The sequence below is a fragment of the Poecilia formosa genome, unplaced genomic scaffold (genome assembly GCF_000485575.1).
Source record: "Poecilia formosa unplaced genomic scaffold, Poecilia_formosa-5.1.2 Scaffold49, whole genome shotgun sequence".
Classification (NCBI taxonomy): domain Eukaryota; kingdom Metazoa; phylum Chordata; class Actinopteri; order Cyprinodontiformes; family Poeciliidae; genus Poecilia; species Poecilia formosa.
The window spans coordinates 1,396,539-1,421,313 of NW_006799988.1; the positions used below are offsets into that span (position 1 = coordinate 1,396,539).

At 41.8% G+C, this 24,775-nt stretch overlaps 2 protein-coding genes across 2 annotated transcripts; both read left to right on the forward strand.

Annotated features, from left to right (window-relative positions):
* The first annotated feature begins 426 nt into the window (after positions 1–426).
* sall2 (spalt-like transcription factor 2) lies at positions 427–7,344 on the forward strand. The gene is made up of 2 exons (XM_007552572.2): positions 427–4,058; positions 5,273–7,344. The coding sequence occupies exons 1-2, from the start codon at positions 579–581 to the stop codon at positions 5,549–5,551; spliced, it is 3,759 nt and encodes a 1,252-aa protein (XP_007552634.1). The 5' UTR covers positions 427–578; the 3' UTR covers positions 5,552–7,344.
* Positions 7,345–8,368: 1,024 nt separating this feature from the next.
* Positions 8,369–24,385, forward strand: mmp14b (matrix metallopeptidase 14b (membrane-inserted)). Its single transcript, XM_007552574.2, has 10 exons — positions 8,369–9,021; positions 17,301–17,449; positions 17,563–17,685; positions 17,814–18,121; positions 18,587–18,748; positions 20,038–20,198; positions 20,286–20,424; positions 20,508–20,658; positions 22,646–22,761; positions 22,845–24,385. The coding sequence occupies exons 1-10, from the start codon at positions 8,923–8,925 to the stop codon at positions 23,291–23,293; spliced, it is 1,857 nt and encodes a 618-aa protein (XP_007552636.1). The 5' UTR covers positions 8,369–8,922; the 3' UTR covers positions 23,294–24,385.
* The last annotated feature ends 390 nt before the right edge of the window (positions 24,386–24,775 follow it).

Below are 24,775 nucleotides of genomic sequence, written 5' to 3' on the forward strand. Positions count from 1 at the left end.
TGTGTTTTTGTGTGTGCAGGTTTGTGCTCAGCCTGCATAATGTTTGCTTTTGTGAGTGTATATGGGGGTAAAGAGGCAGCCTTTGATAAAAGAAAAAAAAACTGATCGGGAAAATGAAAGAATCAAAACACAAATTAAGGTAGATTTTAAGCTGGTGGAAATAAAGTCTGAAGGTTAACCTTATTGATTTATTAGAAATGTATATTTTGCTTAAAACTTGCTTCCCTTTCCTAAATTTAGATTTTTTTTTTCTAACCCTCTCCAGATCACAACCTGCCAGTGAAGTAAATTTCCTTTACAATCATCACGGATTCTCTCTTATGCTCCCCATCTTCTCAAAACTCCCATCTGCCCCTTGCTCTTTGTGCATCTTTTAAAGACACTCAGATCCCCCGCTACCCACACGGGCTCCATTAACACCCTCGTTGCCAGGACAGCCATTCAAAGATTCACCAAACACTCCTTCCTATTACTTTCCATACACATCTTTCTAACACCAAATATCTACCTTCCCTTTGACTCTCTGCCTGAATCCTGATTCTCTAGTGCTACTTGGCCACTGTTCCCAGAGTGCACACATGGCCTCTCCCAAGTTGGGCCTGTCAGCCACAACTACCACCTCCTCTTCCTCCTCATCATCCTCAGCCTCACTAGGCCCTCCACCACACCCTGGAAGCCCCAGTCGGGTACCTGAGGGTCCTCCAAGTCCTGTAACTCCCACCCCAAGCCCAGGATTAACGTCTGCGTCAGCAACACCCGTAAGGACCCAGCTGAGCATCGCTCTGATCCTAGAGGAGCTCCGAGTGCTGCAGCAACGGCAGATCCACCAGATGCAGATCACTGAGGAGATCTGTAGACAGGTGTTACGCCTGGGTGGGGACTCCTACGCCATAGATACACCATCCCAGCATATCCTCCCCCCTTTGCCTCAACTCTGTCTGGAAGGTACCAAAAATACATCTAGCTCCATAACCCAGCCAGCGGCACCTCAACCCACTACTTCTTTGGCTCCTCTCTTGTCATGTTTCTCTTCCCTGCACCCCTCTCAAACAGCCAACAAAACCACACAGCCAAGCACGTCATTGTCTCAGATCTTGCAACCTCATAAATCACAGTTTGAAGGAACCGGAAAGACTGGTCAGTCATGGGAAACCTCCCAATGCTCTTCTTCATTCACAACTTCCTCTGCAGGTGTCTCTGTGCCTTCTTCCACCTATGCTTTAGCTCTATCCTTGGCACTACCCAATCGCTATCTACATGAGAAATCTTCCAATACTACATCAGCAGGTGGGCAGAGTGATTTGTCCTTTTTAAGCTCATCCCTTACCACACCTCAGTCTATAAACCCAAACTCACAGTTGCAAGCCGCCTCTGTCGGCAGCGACTCTTCCGCATCAAGTTCCATCGCTGCTGGCCGACTCCAGCATGTATGTCGCTTTTGTGGAAAAGTGTTCAGCAGTGATTCTGCTCTGCAGATACATCTCCGCTCACACACAGGAGAACGGCCCTATCAGTGTCCCGTGTGCTTCAGTCGTTTCACAACACGAGGCAATCTAAAGGTGCATTTCCTTCGTCACCGCGAACAAAATCCAGAGCTTTCACTTTCACTCCTGCCACCATCTTTATTTGGGTTAGCCTTAGGAGCCAGTGGGGGATCAGACATTGGACAAATCACTGATAGTTCTGGGAGTACCAGCGGGATGAATATAGCACAAAAAAAGCGAAAAAGTAGGACGGAGGATGAAACATGTGGAGACAACTTGACAATCAGTGGTAACAGTAGTGGCATTTCTATGGGGACCTCGGGTGAGTCAGCTCCATCCACTTTGCCCCTTCCGCCTAGTGTGGACCTGGCTTTGATTTCACATTCTCTCCTGCAGCTTAATAGGGCTGCTGCTGCTAGTGCTTCCTCTATCCCAACCTCTTCATCCTCCACTTCTTCTTTGGCGACCTCCCTTCTCTCAAACCCTTCACTGTCTTCATCATCTACCATAGCTGGGCTATTCAAAGGTGTCAAACAGCAGCGCTTTGATGAAAACACTCCACCTTACGCACCTCTGCTATCTCCTGCTGCTTATTCCCAACTAGCTCACCTACCAAAGCTCCTTTTCTCACCTGTTTCAACTTCTTCATCTACCCAAGCTGCCCACTCATCCCTCTACAGCCATCCATCACTGAGCTTACTACGCACCCAGCTACCTTCTATTGCAGGATCCCAACCACATGCCTCTTCCAGTCATTCCCAGCTTTCTTTTCCTATTTCCTCCCTTCCCAAAAATCCCAATTCACCCACTACCACCATTCAGTCTTTTCTGCCCACATCCATAGCAACTGCTACTCCCACATCTGAAACCTCTAAGTTGCAGAGACTAGTCGAGAAGCTAGAGAAGTCCCCTTCACTTTCCTGCACTCCATGGTTTTCCTCCTCTACTCCAACATCCATGTTGGAGATTTTCTCAAGCACCACCACTTCATCTACTGGGAGTTCATCAAACACCCGCTTCACAAATGCAGGCAGCTCCACGACCAATGTAGTTGCATCTCCATCATCAAACATCACCACATCAGTTTCCCAATTCACCCGTGAGATGGTTGTTGCTCTTAGAATGAGTGGCAATGAAGGAAATACCATGATGGGTGGTGTGCTACCATCACCAAATGCCGCTGGTTCAACCCATAACTTGACAACCAACCAGTGTGGGGTGTGCCTTCGGGTGTTGAGTTGTCCTAGAGCACTGCGGCTGCACCAGGCCACACACCTGGGAGAACGTCCGTTTCCATGTAAGATATGTGGCCGCTCCTTCTCTACCAAAGGCAGCCTGCGGTCACATCTTGCTACTCATCATGCCCGGCCACCCAATGTCCAAAACTCTTGCCCGTTGTGCCAGCGTAAGTTTACCAATGCTCTTGTTCTTCAGCACCACATACGCATGCACCTTGGTGGACAGTTGCCCCCAGATGGCTCAGAGGATTCTGAACAGAAGATCTCATCTGAATCTAATCCCAGATCCTTGTCACAATGTCTTTCCCAGTCCACTGATCAAATCCCCCCTTCAAGCAAAACACCTCCTCACACCAGCCCCGTAAAGAGCCCAGAACCGAACTCACAGTTCCAAACTCAAACTCTCGGTTCAGCGCCCGCCTCTTCTAGCAAAAAACCAGCTGAGAAAAATATTGGTAATTCCCCACCCTCCAGCCCAAATCAAATCCCCCCGGCTGACCTTAGCCCTGACCCTACTATGGACTCTAACACACAAAGCCCACCACGCAGCTCTGAAGATCCTCCCGTCCTTTGTGTCAGTGCACCACTAAAGGTCTCCCAAAAGTCAGACTCAGCCTCACCTCCTAATGAAGACGACAAAGTCCAACCTCAGGAACCTATTGACATGTTCATTCCAACATCTAACCCCTCACCACTTCTCTTTAGTGATAACAAAACTACAGAGTCACCCCCTTCGATGATGATGGACCCCACAAAGATGAAAGAATCACCTAACATTGATGCTTTCCTTGATTCCAAACCAAACCCAGAGGACTTACAAAGCACACCCGTTACTGATGCTCCTTATGATTACACCAGTTCAACCTCTAACCTTATGTCAACTGAAGACGTTTGTGATGCTGGCACAAAGGCAGCTTTGGGCTCACACTCAGACGTCACAAGGCCACAATCACCAGAACCTATGGAGGAAGACAAAGGCCAATCTCCTACGAATGCACCACCAAAACAAGAGCAAGTAACTGTGCCTGAGAAAGACCTCAAAATGACACCCGTGGTGGAGAATGCAGACCCCATATTTGCTGAAGTAAGGGAGGGATTGCACAAGCAGGCCACATCTGTCAGAGAGACAGGCCAAAGCTTTCACTTTGGTTCATATGGGAGGGAAGACCAGGCGGATGCCAGTAAAATGAGTGGACTGGTTTCAAACGAAGCTCTGGATGCTTCAGTGCCCATCAGCCTTGCTCCAACCCTCCCATCTCCAATGTCCCGTCCTGAAAAGAAAACTTACTGCTGTGCCGAGTGTGGAAAAGAGTACGCCAGTCGCAGTGGATTAAAGGTAAATATATATACATATATATATATATATATATATATTCTGGTGTAAATTGTGTATCTATACACACAATTTGATGTAATAGCATCAAAAGCTAGAGAAGTCCCCTTCACTTTCCTGCACTCCATGGTTTTCCCCCTCTACTCCAACATCCATGTTGGAGATTTTCTCAAGCACCACCACTTCATCTACTGGGAGTTCATCAAACACCGGTTTCACAAATGCAGGCACAGCAGCAGTTTCACAGTTGCTGTGAAACTGTTTTTCAGCATAAAATAATGCTATATATGTATAAGTCAGCAATAGAAATAAATTCAAGTAAAAATGTCAACATAAGCTACATTTTTATTGTGAAGTTTGAGGAAGATGCTACTAAAGTATAGTACACCATCAACAAAAAGGCCCCAGGTCTTATGGTAATTGAAATCTTTAATAGATTCTACTACAATGGTGTTATTTATTAGTCATATTGGAGATTTTTCAGTCACAAGAAATCTATAGTCAGTTAGAGTAAGAAATCTGTTTTATGTAACTTCAGGCACTGAAAGCATTAAAATTCTCGTATTTCCAGAGTTTTTTCCTGTAGACATTTGTCTAAAAGTTGCCTCCTTTTTTCCGCCTTCCTTTCGTAGCTCTCTTTCTTTCTTCTGTCTTTCTCAATCCATTGTGTTCTTTCTTTTAGAATAGAAAAGCTGTATCTGTGTCAATTGGTGACAGAAATTCTTCTTTGACAAGGGCTCCATCAACAGGCATTCTCACATAATTACACAGATCCCTTAATAAACACAAATAAAAAGCACATACCAGTCACAGAAAGAGGAATGTTTAAAACTACTTCAGCTTTGTGTACTTCCTCCTGAAAGCATTAAAATTCTCGTATTTTAATTGTAGGAAGACAATATAAGGATGTCTTCCTTCCCATCCTTATATTTCATTCACTGTGTCCTTCCTTCCGTACTTGTCCTTCCTATCTTTACTTCCTTCACCACCTCCGGTCCTTGTGTCTGTAATTATTAATCTATTCCTTTATTCCTTGTGCATTTCATTCCTGCCTTATTCACTTTACCCATTGTGTCTTCCACTCCTCTCTTCATTTATCTCCTACATCATTCCCTCCCTACCGCCTTTCAGTCAGTCAGCCTCTGTTTTTGAAAGGGGGGGGAAGAGAGTAAACAGTTCACTGGAGTGAGAACCATGTTGTCCATGTTCCTTCCCAGGGACACATGAAGCACCATGGGGGTGCAGCCAAACCATCACGTCCGCCGGCCAGGAGCAGTCGCTCCTCCTCTGACCAGATTCCTTCGTCTTCTGTGTCCTTAAACATTCCAGCCACCAGGAGCTCAGGAGGCTTCTGGAACCAGTATCAAGCCTTCCTCAACACCAGTACTCCGTCAGCTGACGACCAGAAGACTGTGGGTCAAGGTGAAAATAAATCAGCACAGAAGAATACTGGAACCTCGGAGGAAGCTGGGGAAGAGCCAGATAAAGATTCATAACTTAACTGTTTGGCTAGAAAATGCTTTTTGGTATTTTGTTTTATTGTTTGTCCTTAAGCACAACTCTGTTGCCCTTCACAAAGTATTGCTTCCACAACACATTTGACACAGTTTGATAATCAGTGTAACATGTTCATATGTGAAGTTTGTGAGCCAGCCATCTTGGCTGTCTTGTGCTACAAAAGAGGCAGTAGTCCAATTATTAATGGGTTTGGCAGCAGTTGTCTCCAAGCCTTGAACTATGTGATTCATAGTACTAATCATGAACATGCAAGAAGACCCTGTTCTAGCATCTTGATGAGTCACTGAAAAGTACACAAAAAGAGCAAGTTTGCCCGTTTTTATGTTGTTTTCGAAACACTTTGTGACTGCTGTGCCATGTGTTGAGGCTCATCCATATGGCACCAAAGAAGGTTCAGTACAACCAAAATGAACTGTTTTGGTAATGCTTGGTGTTGTTTTTCTGTTTTGCCTCCTCACCATTTTATCAAACTTTTTTTGGCCTACCACAAGGACGTTTCTTACCCATGATTCATCAGGTTGTACCCACCTTTCTGTGTTGAATTTTCCATAATTGTCTTGTCATTTCTTCATGCTCTGCTGTAGGGAAATGTGCTTATTTGATTCCAGTAAATGTTTTATCTTAACAGCAGGACGTTACTCATCTCATCTGTCTCAGAATCAAAAGGTCCGAACAAGATCACTGACCCAATCAATGTAACTACTGTGTTATACAAAATCTTATGAAAACAACATGCAGTTGAATTTCAGAGCGATTTATCTCTCGCTAAAAATACCTAACTACCGAGAGAAATAAAGCGGTGTTACTGCATGGGTTAAAATTAGTTCCACATGTTCAAAATAGAAATAGGAAGAAACAAAAGAAGTTCATGTTGATACAATTTGGTGAAGGGGAGCTCATCCAGCAGTGGTAAGAGAATACAAAGACAATACAATGCATTTCTATTGGAACAAGAAGTGTTTTGCTCCTATTTTTTGTTAATTTTCTTGTGGGGAGGGGAGCACTAGTTCATGTCTTTTTAGTCTATTTTTTCTACTGTATTGTCCTATTGAAACAAAAGCACATGTGCTGTTGTTGTGAGCCCGGTGCGGGCGTGGTCTGTCCTGTGATGTTAGCCCTTCAGCTTGGGGAATGTTATTGTTACTGTTGCTGTACGGCCCACGAGTGAGATCTGTAACACATTTAAAGCTACTAAACTTACTAAACCTACATGTTTATAAGTATATATATATTAAAATATATGTCATTTTGTTGTCAGCTGTACTTTATGTAACCTCCCCTTATTAAAAATATTCACTTTGGGAAGAAAAAAAAGTGCACTACTTTATTAGTGGTTTTTAACACTACAGAAGTCTTTGTAATGAGTTGATGTATTATATTTTCCTTAAACACAGACGCGAAGGATCGGAAATACTGAGGTTATATGAACGGTTGCTATCACTGTAATATGTAAACCATCCCTGCTTCCTTGAGTCACAGTGATGTTTTGTCTTATTAGCTCTTTATATGCACATTTGTTTGAATTAAAATGAAAAGATATATTCCCCAAAAGTATGACCAAATATTAACATGTTTGGTCATCAAGCTAAATAAAAAGAGAAAAACTTAGGTAATGAGCATAACAGGAAAGCTTTTATTGAATGAAGCTTCTCATTAATATTGGCCTAATTAAATACTCAACCTGCAGCCCCAGAGCTGCATGTGGCTCTTTGGCACCTTCACATTGTCCATTATAATTTTGGACACAGACATAGAGCTGAGCCGGTTTTTTTTTTTTTTTTTTTTAATAAATTTTAATAAAAAAATCAATCTTATTTTTTGTTGTTGTTGCAGAAATACCATTTTGTTTTCTCCACTACACTGCACACCACAGGCTTTTCTTCAATATCCTAAAGCAAATCATTTTTCATTCTGTAAACTTCAAGAGTTTGATTTGTTTTAATCTAATTAACTACAATATTGTCAGTAAATTAACACAAAACAACATTGTTGTTTATCTTAGATCTTTGATTGAAGTTAACATACATTAAAACACAAAACAGATCGATGTGTTATGTGTAGTTTGATGTAGTTAACAGCAGTTCAGCATTTTAACAGCTCAAGCCAGGAACTTTGCAGATGTTTGGTGGACCTGATTATTATAAAAGTAGGATTTTCACTGTTCTGCACTCCACAAACAGGAGTACAACTCTGGCTCTTTAATATTACAGAAAACACATTTTACATAATAATGATAACAAAGAGTTTTACTGTTCTGCACAAATCTAATTCCTAGACGTGAGCAGCACAAAGATTGACCCCCTGCTCTTGACCTTGCATTATATGAGCGTTAGGGGGCGCAATTACGTCTTCTTAAAGTAGTTTGATGGTACAAATGGTAAACGGTGTATTTGTGCTCGTCTTGCATCAGTCCTGAACAACGGAAGCGATAATAATTAAGAAATTAACGTGCAAAGATAAAAATTTATAATACCATCGTCTGTTTCAAGATATTGAGATTGCAAACAGATAGAAAGTACAAAACTGATAAAAAAATATATATATATATAAATTAAAAGTGTAAAGTTTTTGATTCTATCTTCTCTCATGAGGACAGTAACATCTCTGTGTGTCATTAAGGCTTTTTAATTTATTTATTTACTTGCTGCCTGACGGTAAGAGAAAACTGTGCCAAGCCTGATAGGTCATCAAGTTAAATCCGTTTAGCTTTCCAAGAGGAGGCGGGCAGATTTAGGCAGAGGGGGAGGAGGCGGGAGGAAGAGGAGGAGGTGTACAGCCCAATATTTTCCAGCTGAAAAACCTCCCGGGAGTATCACAGTACCACGTCTGCAGAGGGAAGAGGAGAGGGGGTCAGGATAGGCTGACGAGAGTCCAGCAGGCAGAGGACAGGAGGAAACAGAGAGCTTTCATTTGTGTGGAAACAAAAGCCTGCCGCAACATCTGGAGCAAAGCGCAGGCTGAACTCGGACAGCCCCGCAAGCCCCCTCTTTACTTCCTGCCTTCAGGAACGACAGCGAAGTTGATAACCGTGCGCAAAAAAAAAGAAAAGAAAAGAAAAAAAATCAGTGAAAAAAACCCCCAAGAATGCACAGACCGGAGATTTATCAGTTGAAATAACGCGAGTTTGAAGTTGCGGAGAGGCGCGTTTTTAATTTTTTTATTATTCAGTTCGTCTCGCCAAGTCGGTCAAGGAGCGTTGTTTTCTTCTTTCCATCCGCAGACGATGTTTTGACAAAGTAAAAAAGAAAAAGAAAAACAGGGGGAAGATTGTGCAGACGTGTACAGGAACATCTGCCAAAGTTAGGTGTCCGTTTTCTTTTTTTTTTTCCTTTTTTTTGTGGGTGAAGTGATGATACCAGAGGTGAGGTCGGTGGTCCGGCTGTTGCTGCTGGCAGTGGTCTGGGAGTTGAGAGCGCATGGAGCGACGCAGCGGCAGGTCAACCCGGAGGTGAGAAAAAACAAAAAATCAAGCATAAAACACTTTTCATAAACACGATTCATTTACTTACATCCGCGTTGGGCAAGACAAAACAAGCCTCAATTAAAAGAGCAAACAATATGCGAACTGATAAAATCTAATTAGTGTGTAGCAATAATGCCAGAGGGAATGGAGATCACAGATCAGGTCTTAAAATACGAAGGTGACTCAGATTATCTTTATTGTCATTCAACATAGCAATCGGAGATGCTCTGCAGAACGAAACGATGATGCGTATTAGGTCACAACTGGGAACTATAACAGAATATAAAAATAAATAACATAGGATGAGAACCAGGTAAAAATAAAAAATAAGGAGGTTGTATAAACAGAAGTGGAAACTTTTGCAATTGTAAGAAATGCGTATAGGCAACAGCATGTGCATAACAATAGAAAACGAGTAGATCGTAGTCTTAGTATAGTCTTATGTTTCCTACAACTAAAGAGGTAAATGTTCAGTGCTTCATAAATGTATTCACACCAGTTTGGTTTCATGTTATAATTAAAAATGTGACGTGAATTCAATTCCCTCTCGTCTGATACTGCTAAATGAAAAGCGAGCATCAATTTTTCAAAAGTCTTGCTGATAATTCTCCCTTGAAGTTGGGTCTTAAATTTGACGTTGCCACTTAAACACATGGAATTGTGCCGATCCAAACGCTCCCCTTTTTATCTGGCTAGATATTTAGGTTTGTTGTTCTGCAGGAAGATGAAGCTTCACCCCAGCCTAAAGTTTTCTGCAGCCTCTATCAGCTTTTCTTCCAAGATTGCCCTTTGTTTAGGTCAACTTCCCTTCCCATGCCAAAGAAAAGCCTCCCCACAGCATCATTCTGCCACTGCCATGTTTTACTATGTGCTTCACCATAAATAACCTGAGTTTTGGTCTCATCGCACTAGAGTTTTGTCCTCTACATTAAATTTTTACGTCCTTCTTTCAAAAAACTCTTTACTTCTCGGCACTCTACTGTGCTGGATCCATTTTCTGTCGTGTGAGTTCCTGTCAGGGGCGACCTTCATTCTCTTCTACAACAATCAGGATTTGTTTGTGAATCCGTTTGCGTAAACACCCTCTCAGGCCGGGAATCAAAGCAATCCGTTTGATAGCTTTGTGTTTCAGTACATATTCTAATGGGTAATTATTTCTGTGGCGAAATGGGAAAAGCTTTGACCCTGGGTTAGGGGAAACAGCCCATAATGATGATAGCCTCATAAAAACACACACACAAAAAAAAAAAAAAATGCTGAGAGGGCAAAAACGCAAGGAGCAAAAGACGGAAGAAATGTGCAAGTAATGCATGAAATTGTATTGTGGTTTGGGTCAGAGACGGAGGCATTTCTTTCTTTTTTTTATTGAAGGAGGGGTTGTGAGATGTGGGGGCAGTTCTGCTCGAGGGATATGAAATGTAGGCTAATTGTTGACATATGTCATAAATTAGGTCTGAACTGGGGTGAGCTGGGTTTTCACAATCTGGGGGGTTTGACGGATCTCAGCAAATCCATCTGTGAAGGATCTAAATTTCCTCCAGAAAGCCACAATTTAGTTTAAATGTCTCTGCCACGACCCAATCCTATTTGTTTAGATTCTTCCGTGACGTGTTTATCTGCAGAATTCCCATGGAGCCACGGGGGAAGTTCAGTGTTAATTCAAGGAAGTGACTCGGTTGTGATACTTGCACACCTGTTTCCTTCAGAACCATCAGCAAACGCCAAGCGCGCGCGGGAAAGGCCACTGTTTTCACCACGAATGCGATCAACGAGTTATGAAGATTTCTCCAAAAATCTTAACGGCGCCAATCGTCTCTGTAATATCTGCATCCTGCCTGTGGCCTGCGAGGAATTGGAGCTGCAGCCGTGCCAGTGGAAAAAAACAGAGTTCAGTTTCTGTATTGACCTACATTAGGCTGGAGGCTTGAAAGACTGAGCTGCAAAATGTAAACTAAGACGGCAACCAGTGTTTTCCAAATGTTTTAGTTCCTCAAACCCTTTTTTTTTTTTTTCACGTTTCTGGATGGTTTTTAGTCTTACATACACATAACTACATTAGGAAATTGCACAAAATGGTATCTTACATTGAATGGCTTTCTACTTTGACGTCTCAAAATAAAATCCAGAGCAACCAGTTAATGTCAGCGGTCAGCAGACTCCACTTGTTTGTTAATTAATAAATCCAGCTGTTCTTTGAAGGCATCAGAGGTTTGTTGGATGAGATTAGAGAACAAGCAGAATCATGCAGACCAAAGAAGACACCAAGTAGGTGGAGAAGGTTGGATCTGGCCTTGATGGAGTGGCATTTACTGAAAGAAAACTACAAAAATCCATTTTCCGTTTTCCAAAAGTCATGTAGGGAAAGGTGCTCTGGTGAGCTGAAACAGAAATGGACGTTTTTGTCATCCAAGAACAGTGAAGCATCATGCTAATCCTTAAGCCTTAGATTGGGGTGGAGGTTTACAACTCTAAACATGGTGCTTTGGGCCAAAGCAAATTCTTGTTTGAATGGCCCAGTCAAAGTTCAGACCCAAACCCAATTTAGAATCGGTGGCAAGACTTAAGAACGGACGTGCACAGACAGTTGCACAGTCCAAATGAACTAGAACTATTTTGCAAACAGTCATGAGCAACACCTTCAGTCTCTTGAAGTGCAAAGCACATAGAAATCTACCCCAAAAAGATCTACAGCTGGAACAGCAGCGAGCCGTGATAGACGTTACTGACTGGAGGGATAAACTCAGGCGTTCTGAAATTAATGTGCTTTGCAAAGGCACAGTTGGTCTCATGTTGCAATTCAACTTTAGTTACTTTAGTCTGGTGACAGGATTTGTAAAGACACATCAAAGTGATTATATCATCGCCTTCGTTACATTTGGTGATGGCAACATTATGTTACAGGGAAGCTTTTGATGTATTGTGCTCCTTACTTTACTAATACGCTTTCCAAAGGTCATTTAACTTGTTGCTAAATCTTTCATAAATGTGCTCATTTTTGTGTTATTTTTGAATGTCCAACTGAATTTCAGCAGGAAATGCTGCATGACAAAGATTTCCTGAATGAAACTGTTAACAGTGAACGAGCGATCTATTTTGAAGCTCTAAGGACATAAAATTGTTAATATTTTGCAAACAAACCTTTAGGATTATTGTTACCATCATGAGCGTGTTGAACATGTCTGACACAAATATACCTTAAAAGCAGCAGGAACAAAATTAACCATTAAAGGAAAAAAAAAAACTCGGTTAAGTCTAATGAAGAAAGACTCAAGTTTCCGTGGACTTCTTGTTTTCTCCATTGTGGGCATTTTACTATTCCTCTGCAGTTATCTCAATCAGGCCAGTAGGTGTATGTTGGTCAGTGACATAAACACCTGGAGATAGTGTGGCAAAAAATGCCACTTCCTGTGGTCGGCGGTGAAGGAAGGAAGTGGGTCAACTTCAATCCAAAACCACTGTGCTGTGTCAGCAGCACCCAGCAACTTTCAGGACGCACGCACATCCGTGTCTACACAAACACACGAAAACGTCTGCAAGCTGAGATCATCAACTATAAAGGATAACAGTCATGAAACGACATGATGAGGACAGTAAAGGGGCTTGTTGCAGGCCATGAGAAAGGAAGGCATTGTAATGCATTGAGGGAGTGAGGCAATGTGCAGGGGGAAAAAAAGAAGAAAAATGAAGCAGTTGTCTTACTGCATTAGACAGGATGTACATCAGTTACGCATGTGTGAATAAAACCAACTCCTTTTGCTTGTAAATGCAGTTCAGACAATTTGGAGGAGCAAATTTATGCTAACTCTCTGTTGGAAAAGAGGATAGAAGGAGAAAAGGAAGGAAGTCTGGATGGTTTTCAGACCAAGCCATTGTTTAAATCCTAACCTGTTAGCTAAATGGCAATTTCCTGGAGGAAAACCAGGAAGGGTCCCAGGATATGAGGAACCACTTAAACAAATTACCTCATCTCCTGAATGTAAAAGAAAAGCCCTTTAACAATGCTTTGCCATTGATATTTGCCTGGCATTTGCTTTTTTTTTTTTTTTGCTCATAAAAGACTGCTGTACGTCATATGCGTGTCAGCAGCAGATAGCAGATGGGGAATCCCAGGAGTCTACATGTGTGTCAATGAGGTCTTTTGTAAAGATGGGGAAGAAGTCACAAACGCCTCAGCTATGCTTCAAGCAAATCTTTATAGAGCAGGGAAACATTTCTGCCATTTCTGCAGGCTTGTGGTGAACACACCTGCCCACACACGATCAAATCCTGTAATGGACAGTTGCAAGGGAATTGGAAGATATAATTTCACGTCATTTGACACAATCCTGCCACCCTCTCTATAAAGGAAGGGAGGCGTAATAAGCAGATGTGCGTGCTCTGTTTAGCCTGCATGCCTCAGAGGGACTCCCATCATCGGTAACCAGAGTTTCTCTCCGTTGGCATTTAGCTAACGGAACAACTGAGTAAGTGTCCTTCTTGCTCCCTTTCTCATCCTATGCAACATAAACGCTTCACTGAGTGAGTTGGCGTGTATATAAACATAAAAAACTTATTTTACCTGGGTCTACATGTGGAATAAAATGTACATTTTGGGAAGCGTCAAGTCCTGTCACGTCTTTGAGTCTCTGATTTGTGTGGTGTGTATCCATTGAGAGGAAGGGTGCAAAGTTTAGAGAGTCAAACTGCTTGAGGTTCAGTAAGTTCCCTCTCATCAACATCAAATTTATTTTAACCATACTAAAGGAAGAGGACCCTAAATCGTCAAATAATTATTGGAGCAACATTAAACACCCTGCATGCCGAGGTGACTGAGTCTTCATCAGCGCAGACAGAGTGTCTGCATACCATAGCATGAGATTAGGTTATGCTTTTCAGTCTCTACAACATTTCAGGAGTATTTGCTTAAATTTAGTAGAAGTGGTATTAATGTTTGATGGCTTTGCTTGTAAAATGTTTTGACTACTCTCTGTGTGCATCTAGTGCAGTGATGATACGGTGTGTTCCTGTTGAAGACTCCGTCCAACTGGCATAATATTTTATTGGCATGCAAATGGGAATTCCTGACTCTTGAAATATACTGGTCAACAAATAATGCGGTCATATTGCATCTCATAGTTGCCAACATATCCAACAAATCTGATGAAACCTGGCTAACAGGTAATCACGTCACTTATGCTACAGTAACAGATGCAAAGAAAAGTGATGATAGAAGTGCTATTTACTAAAGGTTGCATACTTTTCTATGCAATGGAAATACGGCGCAGGTAAAATGATAGTGTATCTCGAATCATGGGTGACATTACATCAAAAAAGGAGCATTGCATAGTTGGAAACCCAGTTATTCCATTATAAAAAGTTGCTTGTGGATAACAGAAAACATGATCAACTACTACAGCTAATATGACGAAGAACATAAAAACCAATAGATCAAATACCCCACTTCTATTTAGAGTACATAACAACAATCAGGCATGTTGTAAGAAGTTTGGTCAGGCCTTTAAAAAGAGCAGGAACTAAAAATCAAAAGACTGTATAATCCCTACATGTCTCTTCTTATCCCACTGTAAATGCTGACCACTTCCTCTTCCCCGTTCTGCTTTAGTTACCAAATCTGTATGTGCTCTCAGAAATAGCAGTGTGTGACTGAATAAGACTTTGTGAAGTAACCTGAGGAGCTCATGAATGCCTTAAAGTTAAAACAAGTGTTCTCTGTCATTCATGAGTCTGTTTTTCTCTGAGCTGAGGCCAGTATTATGGGATGGGGATAGCATGGGCTTTCCTTTGATTTCAGAAGACGTACGTCGCACACTGTCGACAAACTGTAGGGCTCGTTGTGATTCCTATCTGCGTTATCTGGACTCATGTAAAATTCATCTTTTTCTTGTTGCGCTCCACTCTTTCTTTCCCACTCTCGGAGCCGTGCTGTAACAGAAACAAACAGTGGGTCTTTATGTGTCCACAGCGGTGAGTCAGAACCAGAAAGAACTCATTCAGGGGTGAAGTCTAAACACTAAGACCTCCATGTCTTGCTAGGGTATACAGGGGAGGCAAAACTGGACCTTGGAGGACCTAAAACCTGCCGTTCTGCTCTTGCCAGATCTCAGCCAAGGTGCATGAGCATATTTAACATAAAGCTAGTAAAAATAAATAGACCTGGAGGTCATTCAGATGGTGGCGATGCTATTAAAATGTGTCTACAGAGTTTCTGGGATGATGCTGCAGCATTGCAGAAGAGCCAGGACATTGCTAGAACAGTACTAGCAATGTACTGCTAGTACATTGTTAGGCTAACAATGTTAGGCTAACACAGAAGTGCTAGCTTGAAGAAGTATTTGCCTTGGATAAACCAGCATTAGACTACATTAATGCCATGTTAAGGCAGTGTCGAGTGGTGCTTGACTAAAGTGGTTCTAGGCTACAGGAATGCATGGCTAAAGCTACATGATGCTAAAATGGTTTTAGAGTGCAGCAGTGCTAGGCTGAAGCAGCGCTACATTAAGTTAGTTTTATATTATAAAACATTGCTAACAACAGAGAGTAGTGCTAGGCTAGGTTAAAGCAGTTGTTGGCCAAAAGTGTTCAAGGCTATAGCAGTGCTAAGCTAAAACAGTACGATGCTATGCTAGGCTATAGCTGTGGTAGGTTGAATCAATTCTATGCTGCATTTATGCTATTCTACACCAATTTAAAGATAAAACAGTGAGAGGCTAAAGCAGTGCTAGTTAAAAACAGTGCAAAGCTAAACTTGTCCAAGTCTATGCTATTGTTCAGTTAAAGTAGTTCCAGGCTAAAATGAAGCTGCGTTACAGCAGTCCAAGGCTATCGTCCTTCAAGCAGTGGCAGGCTGAAGCAGTTCTTGACTAAAAAAATTTTGAAAACACTTATGGTTAATTTTATCTTATCTAGTTTCTTTATCTTATTTTTGAATTTTATTGGAGATGAAGAGTCCAGACTATTTAAGATGTTTTGAAGCAATTGAGGACATCCATAAATCTGCTACGTCATAGTTTTGCAAAATGTTTGAGTGGACAGGGTATTAAATACAGCACAATGTCAGCGGAAAACGGGGGAAAAAAGGCGAATAAAAACATTTTGAATTTACTATTAGCAACCAATATCCTGCAAAGCAAAAAAATTAGCTGGTCAGGGTGTGGTTCCTTACGATTATTTAAGCAAATGGGTTTTCCATAAAAGTGGGGTAAGGGAGTTGAGGGGAGGGAGTGAGATGAGGAAAGGACAGAGACGTTAACGAAGGGGAGTTTGACTCTGAGGTTTGGATGCGGCTCAGGAGAAATTCTCAGTTAAATTACTGACTGACGCTGCTGCTCAACTGGAGACATCGACTGGGGTTTGCCCAGGGCATGACTCTCACCCTGGGACACTCCCTTGCTCTCTGCTCTTCTGCCTCTGCTATTCTCTTTTTCTCTCCACACTGCCCTTACCTTACCCACAGCTCCGAAACCCCACCATTCAAAACAAATGACCTTGTGCAATTGTTTGCCTCAAATCAAACTACTTCATGCACGGATTCAAATACAGTATATTTGAGACATAAAAGAGACCACCTAACCACAGCCGAGATCACAGGGTTACTGCGTACAGCACAAACGTCATTTACCATTGTTTGGACAGGCCTCGGTGTTATTTTCTTGGTTCTGGTTTAAAAGGCAAAGGGTGTAGGAGAAGCTCTGTGGGAGAAGTGAAGCTGGCTCAGATGCCAAACTAGCACAGAATAACTTAAAACTTTAATAATCAACCTCTTGAGGTGATTTGTATGAATTCCAGCCCCTGTGGCTGTTTGTCGAAACCCAAACTGCCCTTATTAGAGGTTTCGCTCGGCATTAGCGCACATATCCACTGGGGTGAGTCATGTTGATGGTTGAATAGCATTTGGCTTTAATAATTAACTGGAAACTGGCCAAGCGCTTGGAAATGGTGCAACTCCTTCAGGCTAGAAAACACGGAGAAAAATAATTTAAGAGCTCATTTTTGGTTGTCAGAGCAGAATGTGTTTTCGCTGCAGCCAAATAAAAACTTCCTGAACTTGTACTCCTTGTAGCCTCCCTCGTCTCGTACAGTACCATCCACCTGGCAGGGTCATCAACAAAAATGAGCTGAAATGTGTTTTTATTTCTTAATTATGTTTTATCTTGGATAAAAACAGGAATTTGTGTGTTTGTGTGTGTGTGTGTGTGTGTGCGTGTGTGTGTTTCATGAGAAATCTAATGAGTTTCCTCTTTATTTTTTTTTTTTAATTTTGCCAGTCATGGCTGCAGCAGTACGGCTATCTTCCCCCAGGAGATCTGAGGACCCACTCCCTTCGCTCCCCTCAATCCGTCTCCTCAGCCATCGCTTCAATGCAGAGGTTCTACGGACTCACAGTAACCGGTGCCATCGACGAGAATACGATCACGTCAGTACCGATGAATAAAGCAGCGCACAAAACATGACAGGTGCTATTTCTGACCTTGAGCTGAACGTTGCTTTTGTTTTAGTTTTTGTTTTTTTCCTCTCTCTCTCTCACAGGGCCATGAAGCGGCCGCGCTGTGGGGTGCCGGATAAGTTCGGAGCTGAGCTGAAGAGCAACTTGAGGAGGAAGCGTTACGCCATCCAGAACCTGAAGTGGCAGAAGAACCGCATCACTTTTTCGTAAGTCAACGAAGCCCTGAGTGGGCCAGATGAAGCCATTTTTAAGTAGAAGAAATAATAATAGACATAATTTAGCCAATGGGATGTAATCTTTCTTAAAATCCCAATCAAACTCGTGCTCTGTGCAGCATCCAGAACTACACCCCGAAGGTGGGCGAGTACGAGACCTACGAGGCCATCAGGAAGGCCTTCAAGGTGTGGGAGAGCATCACCCCACTCCGCTTCCAGGAAATCCCCTACAGCCACATACGGGACAAAGTCGAGGAGTTTGCCGACATAATGATCTACTTTGCGGAGGGTTTCCACGGCGACAGCAGTCCTTTCGACGGCGAGGGGGGCTTCCTGGCGCACGCCTACTTTCCTGGCAACGGCATCGGAGGAGACACTCACTTTGACGCAGCCGAGCCGTGGACGACTGGAAACCAGGATCTGTACGGTGAGGCTCCGAGATGCCTGAAGTAAAAGAAGGAATTTTTTTAAATCTCTGTATAGATTCTCTGAAATCTGATGAAACATGAAAATGTTTAAATGTTGGGAGTAACTTGTTTGTTCAGAGTCTAGGCCTTTCTTTCTTTTTGCTGTCACAAGCAGAACCTGGTGCAGGTCCAGACTTGTGTCAGAACTTTTGAGGTAGATGAGGCTCGGAGGAATGTGCTTATTTTCGAAGTGCAGAAACCACAGAAATGTCCACTGTCAGCTGTTCAAGTCAAACTTGTGTTCACATGACTTTGGTCCAATTTTATTTTGATCCACCGGTGCGATGTGAAATAGTAGCGTGCTTTTGAGTCATCTCTAAATGAGGGAGCAGTTCTGTTTCCTCTAAAACTTCACCGCACCAGGATAAATGCTTCACTCTTCCTCAAAAATGAAGCGTTTGTTGTAACGAGTCTTTGTCTTCCAGGGAATGACGTCTTCCTCGTGGCGGTGCACGAACTGGGCCACGCTCTGGGTCTTGAGCACTCCAACGACCCGTCGGCCATCATGGCTCCGTTTTACCAGTGGATGGACACGGACAACTTCCAGCTTCCTGATGATGACCGCAGGGGCATACAGCAACTTTACGGTGTGTTGCAGGCACAAACTACTGCACACCTTTTTTTTTTTTTTTTTTGCAAAACAACTTGCCAGCTCCCCAAAGCCCTGCTAAAATGTTTAATTAAAATACTCTTCTGTCCCTGAAGAGTTGGTAAAAAAAAATAAAAAAAAATCAAAAATATAAAAAGTATAAAAAACAAAATAAAGGACCAGGTGAAAACACCAACCAGAGAAAGTGCCAAATCTGACCTTAATGGAAGAGTGACGAGTAGAAAGGGAATAAGCAATAAGAAGGGACATGTAGACAGTGTTCTTTCTGGTCAAATGAGGTCAGACTTGATGTTTTTTTTGACCACATAACATGCAGAACTCTGTGTCAAAAAACTAATTCTGCACAACTCCCTGAACATCCTCCACACTGAAACACAGTGGCAGCAGTCCCAGATTTTAATGTTCTTCTTCTACAACAGCAAGGAAGCCACTCAGAGTTGGCCAGTTGAATTATATATGGGGCAATCCTGGGAGAAGTCCAGTTAGAAGTTGCAAAAGACCTATGGCCTCCAGAAGGACTGTAACCCTGAAAGTACAGCTATCGATGTATAGATGCAATGCATGCTTTGTGTATTTGATTGGCCAAACCTAGATCCAATTAAGAATCTGTGGTGAGAGTTGAAAATAGATGGCCATGCTATTAGCTTGAGCTCTCAAAGGGCACATAATTGAGTTTCTGTGTGTTTTAGAGCAGGTAGAAACAAAAGACTTGCAACGGCTACACAGTACAAACAATCAAACTTCTGGGGTTTGTTTGGAGCAGCTTTATGCTTCGCATACTGCATCTGGCTTTCCCCAGCTTTAACCACTGTAGTGCCGAGCTTAAAAGTTTTTTACAGAATGGACGTAGCCTTGTGAGTCAGTGGCAAAAGCAAATGTTGTTCAGCCAACCGGCTGCACACAAAAATTTAAAAAATGTATTAGAAACTAGCTAGCGGTAGCCTCAACTGCCTCGAGTCACAGAGTAAAGATGTTGGTGTGCGACTCAAACTTTTGCCTGAGAAAAATCAGTTGAGGAAAAAAAAAACCTAGATAGTCATCTGATGACAAAATTTAAGACTTGTGATTAAAGTATTTAAGACAAAATTACCTTAAAAAAGTCATTTTGGATACATGAATTTCAGACTTTAAAAGACTTTTAAGGATGCACAAATATCCTGAGTTTGAGGCAAACTGCAGAAATGTTAGTTTTACGGCATTGTGACTTAAAAGCTGAAGTTACAACTTGGTTTTCTGATAGATTAAGATGTCTTTGTACTCCATTAGGGTCTGGATCAGGTCTGCCACCCCCTCCATTGACACCGTACCCACCTGACCACAACCCTCAGCCCACCTACTCACCGGACAAACCTCACTTTGGTCCCGACATCTGCGATGGACACTTTGACACCATCGGGATCTTTAGAGGAGAAATGTTTGTGTTCAAGGTGAGATCCTATAAAAACTCCCTGATTTTGGTTGTTTTTATTTACTCTTGGTCTACTATAAAGCTAAGTCTTTGTTAAACATTCCAGGACAAATGGTTCTGGCGAGTTCGAAACAGCCGAGTGTTGGATGGATACCCCATGCCCATTGGTCACTTTTGGAGAGGATTACCCACTCACGTAAATTCTGCTTTTGAAAATGAAGAGGGGAAATTTGTTTTCTTCAAAGGTCAGGCAACATACAGAGAGTAAACCCTTTTTTTGTGTAATCACTAGACGGCTAACAGTGCACATGTCTCTATCTCTCTGCAGGGGACAGGTATTGGGTGTTTAGCGAGTCTATTCTTGACTCTGGTTACCCCAAGTATCTGAAGGAAATGGGCTCTGGACTTCCCAAGGATCGGATAGACGCTGCTCTCTTCTACACTCCCAACGGACAGACATTTTTCTTCCGAGCTAACAAGTTAGTCAACATCTGCGTGTGGCCAGTTGTGTGTGCATCTAAAATAAATAACAGCTCCAGTTAAAATGGTGGCAGTTCAAAGGAAAACCCCTCTTTTCCCACTTCCCTAAGACATGATTGATTGTTGACCTTACAGGGTTTAAACAAGAAAAGTAAATGACTGTGAATTAAAAAAAAAAAACTGATTCTTGTGTAAACACAAAAATAAACTAAACCCTTAATCAAAAGTCGTTGGTATAAACCCCGTACCCCCTACAAAAGTCAGTCATAGGTGCAGTAAGCCACCTACATTGTGGCACAGGCCTCAACATGAGATGCAGCAGCAAAGATTTCCTTTCTTTTGTCCATTTCTACAGTTCTGCAAAATGACAACAGGGAGGCTTTTCCTGTGCTTACAGGGAGTTTTAATGCAAGGTTCTGTGAAGTTATGCAGAAAGTTTGTAGAAAAGTGAAGGAACAATCATCAGTGGAGGGCTACCGTTGTCCCTAATATGAGCATTTTAATACAACTCAAGCTGAAAATATCAATACCCGTTGAATGAAACACTTTATATTAGCCATGTACAATGCCATAAGCAACCACTGTTGACTTTGCTGCTGTTCCCTCAATCACTCACCGCTGCAGCCTTTAATTAGCTGAGGATGCAGGGTGTAAACTTTGGGATTTTGAGACAGGTGGTCAATTGTGCATCATTGTCAAAATCAATTAATCGGCATCATTTCTTACAGTGACAAATTGTTCAGTTGTCGCTTGTGAAAGTGGTAATATTCAATGGTGCAGCATTTAACCCAGAGATTTTCAGGTGAAGTTATTTTATCCTCTATACATGTAGCTGTTAGCCTTCAATCTGTCTACTGTGAGAAACAGAGCCATTAAACTCAGCAAGGGATCCAAACTGTCACATTAAGCTAATCACAGAGGAACTCAGGCATGGATTCATTATAAACCCAGTTTGGAATATAAATCAGAGATTGAATTGGGTCAAAATGAATATATAATAGTTTATCTGGGACGTCAAGTCCAACTTGAAATGATGAAATAATTCATTTTACAAGCTCTATTCAAATCATTAAAACCAGGTCTTGTATTGTTTAATTTAACTTATGTGTAGTGTGTCAAAAAAAAATGTTGAACAAAATATTTTACAAGATTGTTTAAAACCACCAACCAATATAATAAACACAGCAAAAAATAAAAAAAACAAATGCAGTAATATTGACCCAAAACAAGCTAAAACAAGGAGTAATGACCTCATGAAGACCTGAGGTTTCATTTGTTTTCATTTAACTGAATGAAAACAAATGTGAAGTTTACCAGGTGAAATTTAAGACTGGATAGATTCATAAGTTTGAATAAAGTTGTGTATATTTCATATTTTAGAGGGTGCCACTTCAAAGACATTTTTCTTATTCTTTTCTTTTGGAAACAGAAAACAAAACTAATAACGCTCTCCCCTTTAGACCAAAAGTACATTAAAGTCTAAATGAGAGAAGGAGATCGATTGGGTTGAAGTCTGTAGTTGTGTCTAAAAGAACTAAAACAACTAATCGTGCTTATTGAACAGTTACAAGAAGATCATGAAAACTCATTCAAAGGATAGATTTGTGTTATGTGAGCAAATTCAAACTTTACCCAAACACTGTCATTAACAAGACAAGTTTGGCCTAGACCGAGGGCAATCTTTTACAGTTAAACAGAAAAAGTAATTTAGATGATAGCCTATAGTTAGAAAGACCATCTGAATCATGGGAAGGATGTTCAATCAAAAAAAAAAAAAACACTAAGTAAGGGAAGAATGTTCTGGCACGACTAATCCCACTAATCATCTAATTCAGGGTCTGGCTCTTCCTAAGCAAATTTTATATCCTATCCAACGTATGTTTGAAGTCAGGTTTCAAGTTTTGGTGTAAAACATTTCAGTTTTGAAGATGTGTGTGTGAGTAGTAACTTACAGCAAATGTATTTCCTTTCCTTCCCATTCCTCAGGTATTACCGTTTCAATGAAGACTCAAGAAGAGTTGAAGACGGTTACCCCAAATCTATCGACATGTGGCAGGGCGTTCCAGAGAACGTCAAGGCAGCCTTTATGAGTAAAGATCAAGGTAAGGCCAACATATAATATCAGTTCATGCTTGTTAGTACTTGTCAGAGGTTGTTTTTAACATTTCAGTCTTCCGTCCACCAGCGTATACCTACTTCTACAAAGCCAACAAGTACTGGAAATATGACAATCAGAGGATGCGTGTGGAACCTGGATACCCCAAATCGGCGCTCCGTGACTGGATGGGCTGCCCCAACGAGGATTCCAAGACAGACGGCGGGAGAGGCGGCGGCGGCCATGATAAAGACAAAGAGAAGGAAAGAGAAAGGGAAAAGGAAAAGGAAAAGGGACGGGAGGATAAGGACAGAACTAGAGCTAAAGACAGGGAAACGGAGAATAAAACGGAGACAGAGGAAGAGGTGGATGTGACCATTATCGAGACGAACCAGGGGAACGGAGCAGTGGCTGTGGTGTTGCCACTGTTCCTGCTGGTCTGTGTGATTGCCACATTGGCAGCCTTGGTGTTTTTCCGTATGTATGGCACTCCACGCCGAATCCTGTACTTCCAAAGATCTCTACTAGACAAGGTGTAGGTGGGGGAAGAGCAGAAGGAGCTAGGAAGGAGGGGAATAGGACAAAATGGGAGCAAAAGTTTGACAGATAGCCAATCGAGAGAGAAAGAGCCGAAGGAATAGTGCGAGACTTTTATTTTCAAATAATCCTACCACTGCCTACTTCATCCATCTCTTATCTCTTAACCACTGTGTTTTCCTCTCCTTTTCTCTCCTTCCAGTCCTCCTGTGGTAACTGACGCCAGCTTGTTGCTGTTTGTTTTAGCCGTTTTCAATGTCTTACTTGTAGTTTTTGCCAATGGTATGGTTTGTGTTCTCGTGAATTCCCAGTCTGAAGCTTCATTTCCACAACGCAGAGTGAAGCATGTTTTCTTTGCATGAGCACCCACCTCCAACCAGTTCCTTCTCTCCTCTTGTTAAGCTTGAACACACTCACTAAAACACACACACACGCACACACACACACTTGAAAGCCACATTCAAATAGTTGCTGTATTTCTTGGTCTTCCACTCAAACAACATGTTGGAGCCAGTTTGGACCATAAAAGGGAAACAAGCCATCTGGTTACGTCCTCATAAAACATGACACACACTCACGAGTTCAGTCATTCACAACCGCTGATTCGTTACCTTTATGTTCAGTGATTAATTTTGTCGAGAATGATGTTGTCATTAGCATTATGACTGTTACTATTATTGTTGAATGTTTTTTTTTCTTTTTTGTAAATTGACATTAAAACGTCCTGCTGGACAGAGACATACACTTTGGAAAGTGGCCTTAATTTTATACATGTGGGGACAGTGAACGGGGGAACGGGGCTATGTATGCTTGAAACTTGATTGTTCTTTTTTTTAAATATACATTGACTCTATCTCAAATGAAAATAAATTGAAGATTTAAGAAAAAAATGACTCCTTTTTTTGTCATTGTACTTGAACAGTTTTTTTTTTAAATTACGGTGCTACATTCCTAGTCAGGGGGTAAAAGTAGTTCAACGGTGACAATAATAGTAGTGATTATGATTATAATGACAACTATTTGGTTTTAACAAGACTGTGTGTACTTCCTCTTTTCCCTTTTTCTCTTACATGAATAAAGTAATTTTAAAAGGCTTTCTGTGCTTTAATTTTCACTCAGTAAATTTCCTTTTTTTTAAAACGCTTACTCATAATCCAGCTCTCACCTGGGTATTTCAGCTGAATCACTTGTGCCGATCGTGTCTCTTTTCCATCTGGTCTTCCCCACTCTCCCTGGACCTCCAGGTTTCTTGTTCCCCAACCGCACCACTGCAATACTGGGGCTCAGGAACTGGCAGGAACTTTAACTGGGTTGGAAAATGCCGAGTGGATCCAAATCTTAAGTAGAAACAGGGATGAGGACGATTGTATAAACCTCGTTGCTGCACAGCAGAAAAACATATCTAAACTATACAATTAAAGAGACAAAAAGAGAGAGAAAGAAAGAAAGAAAGAAAGTGTGTGTGTGTCCTTGCCTTTCCATGC

Coding starts and splice junctions, on each gene's coding strand:
- sall2 (XM_007552572.2), top strand. CDS start 579: ATGGCCTCTCCCAAGTTGGGCCTGTCAGCCACAACTACCACCTCCTCT. Junction 4,059..5,272: donor CCAGTCGCAGTGGATTAAAG/GTAAATATATAT, acceptor GTTCCTTCCCAG/GGACACATGAAGCACCATGG.
- mmp14b (XM_007552574.2), top strand. CDS start 8,923: ATGATACCAGAGGTGAGGTCGGTGGTCCGGCTGTTGCTGCTGGCAGTG. Junction 20,425..20,507: donor GAAATTTGTTTTCTTCAAAG/GTCAGGCAACAT, acceptor ATCTCTCTGCAG/GGGACAGGTATTGGGTGTTT. Junction 22,762..22,844: donor CTTTATGAGTAAAGATCAAG/GTAAGGCCAACA, acceptor TCCGTCCACCAG/CGTATACCTACTTCTACAAA.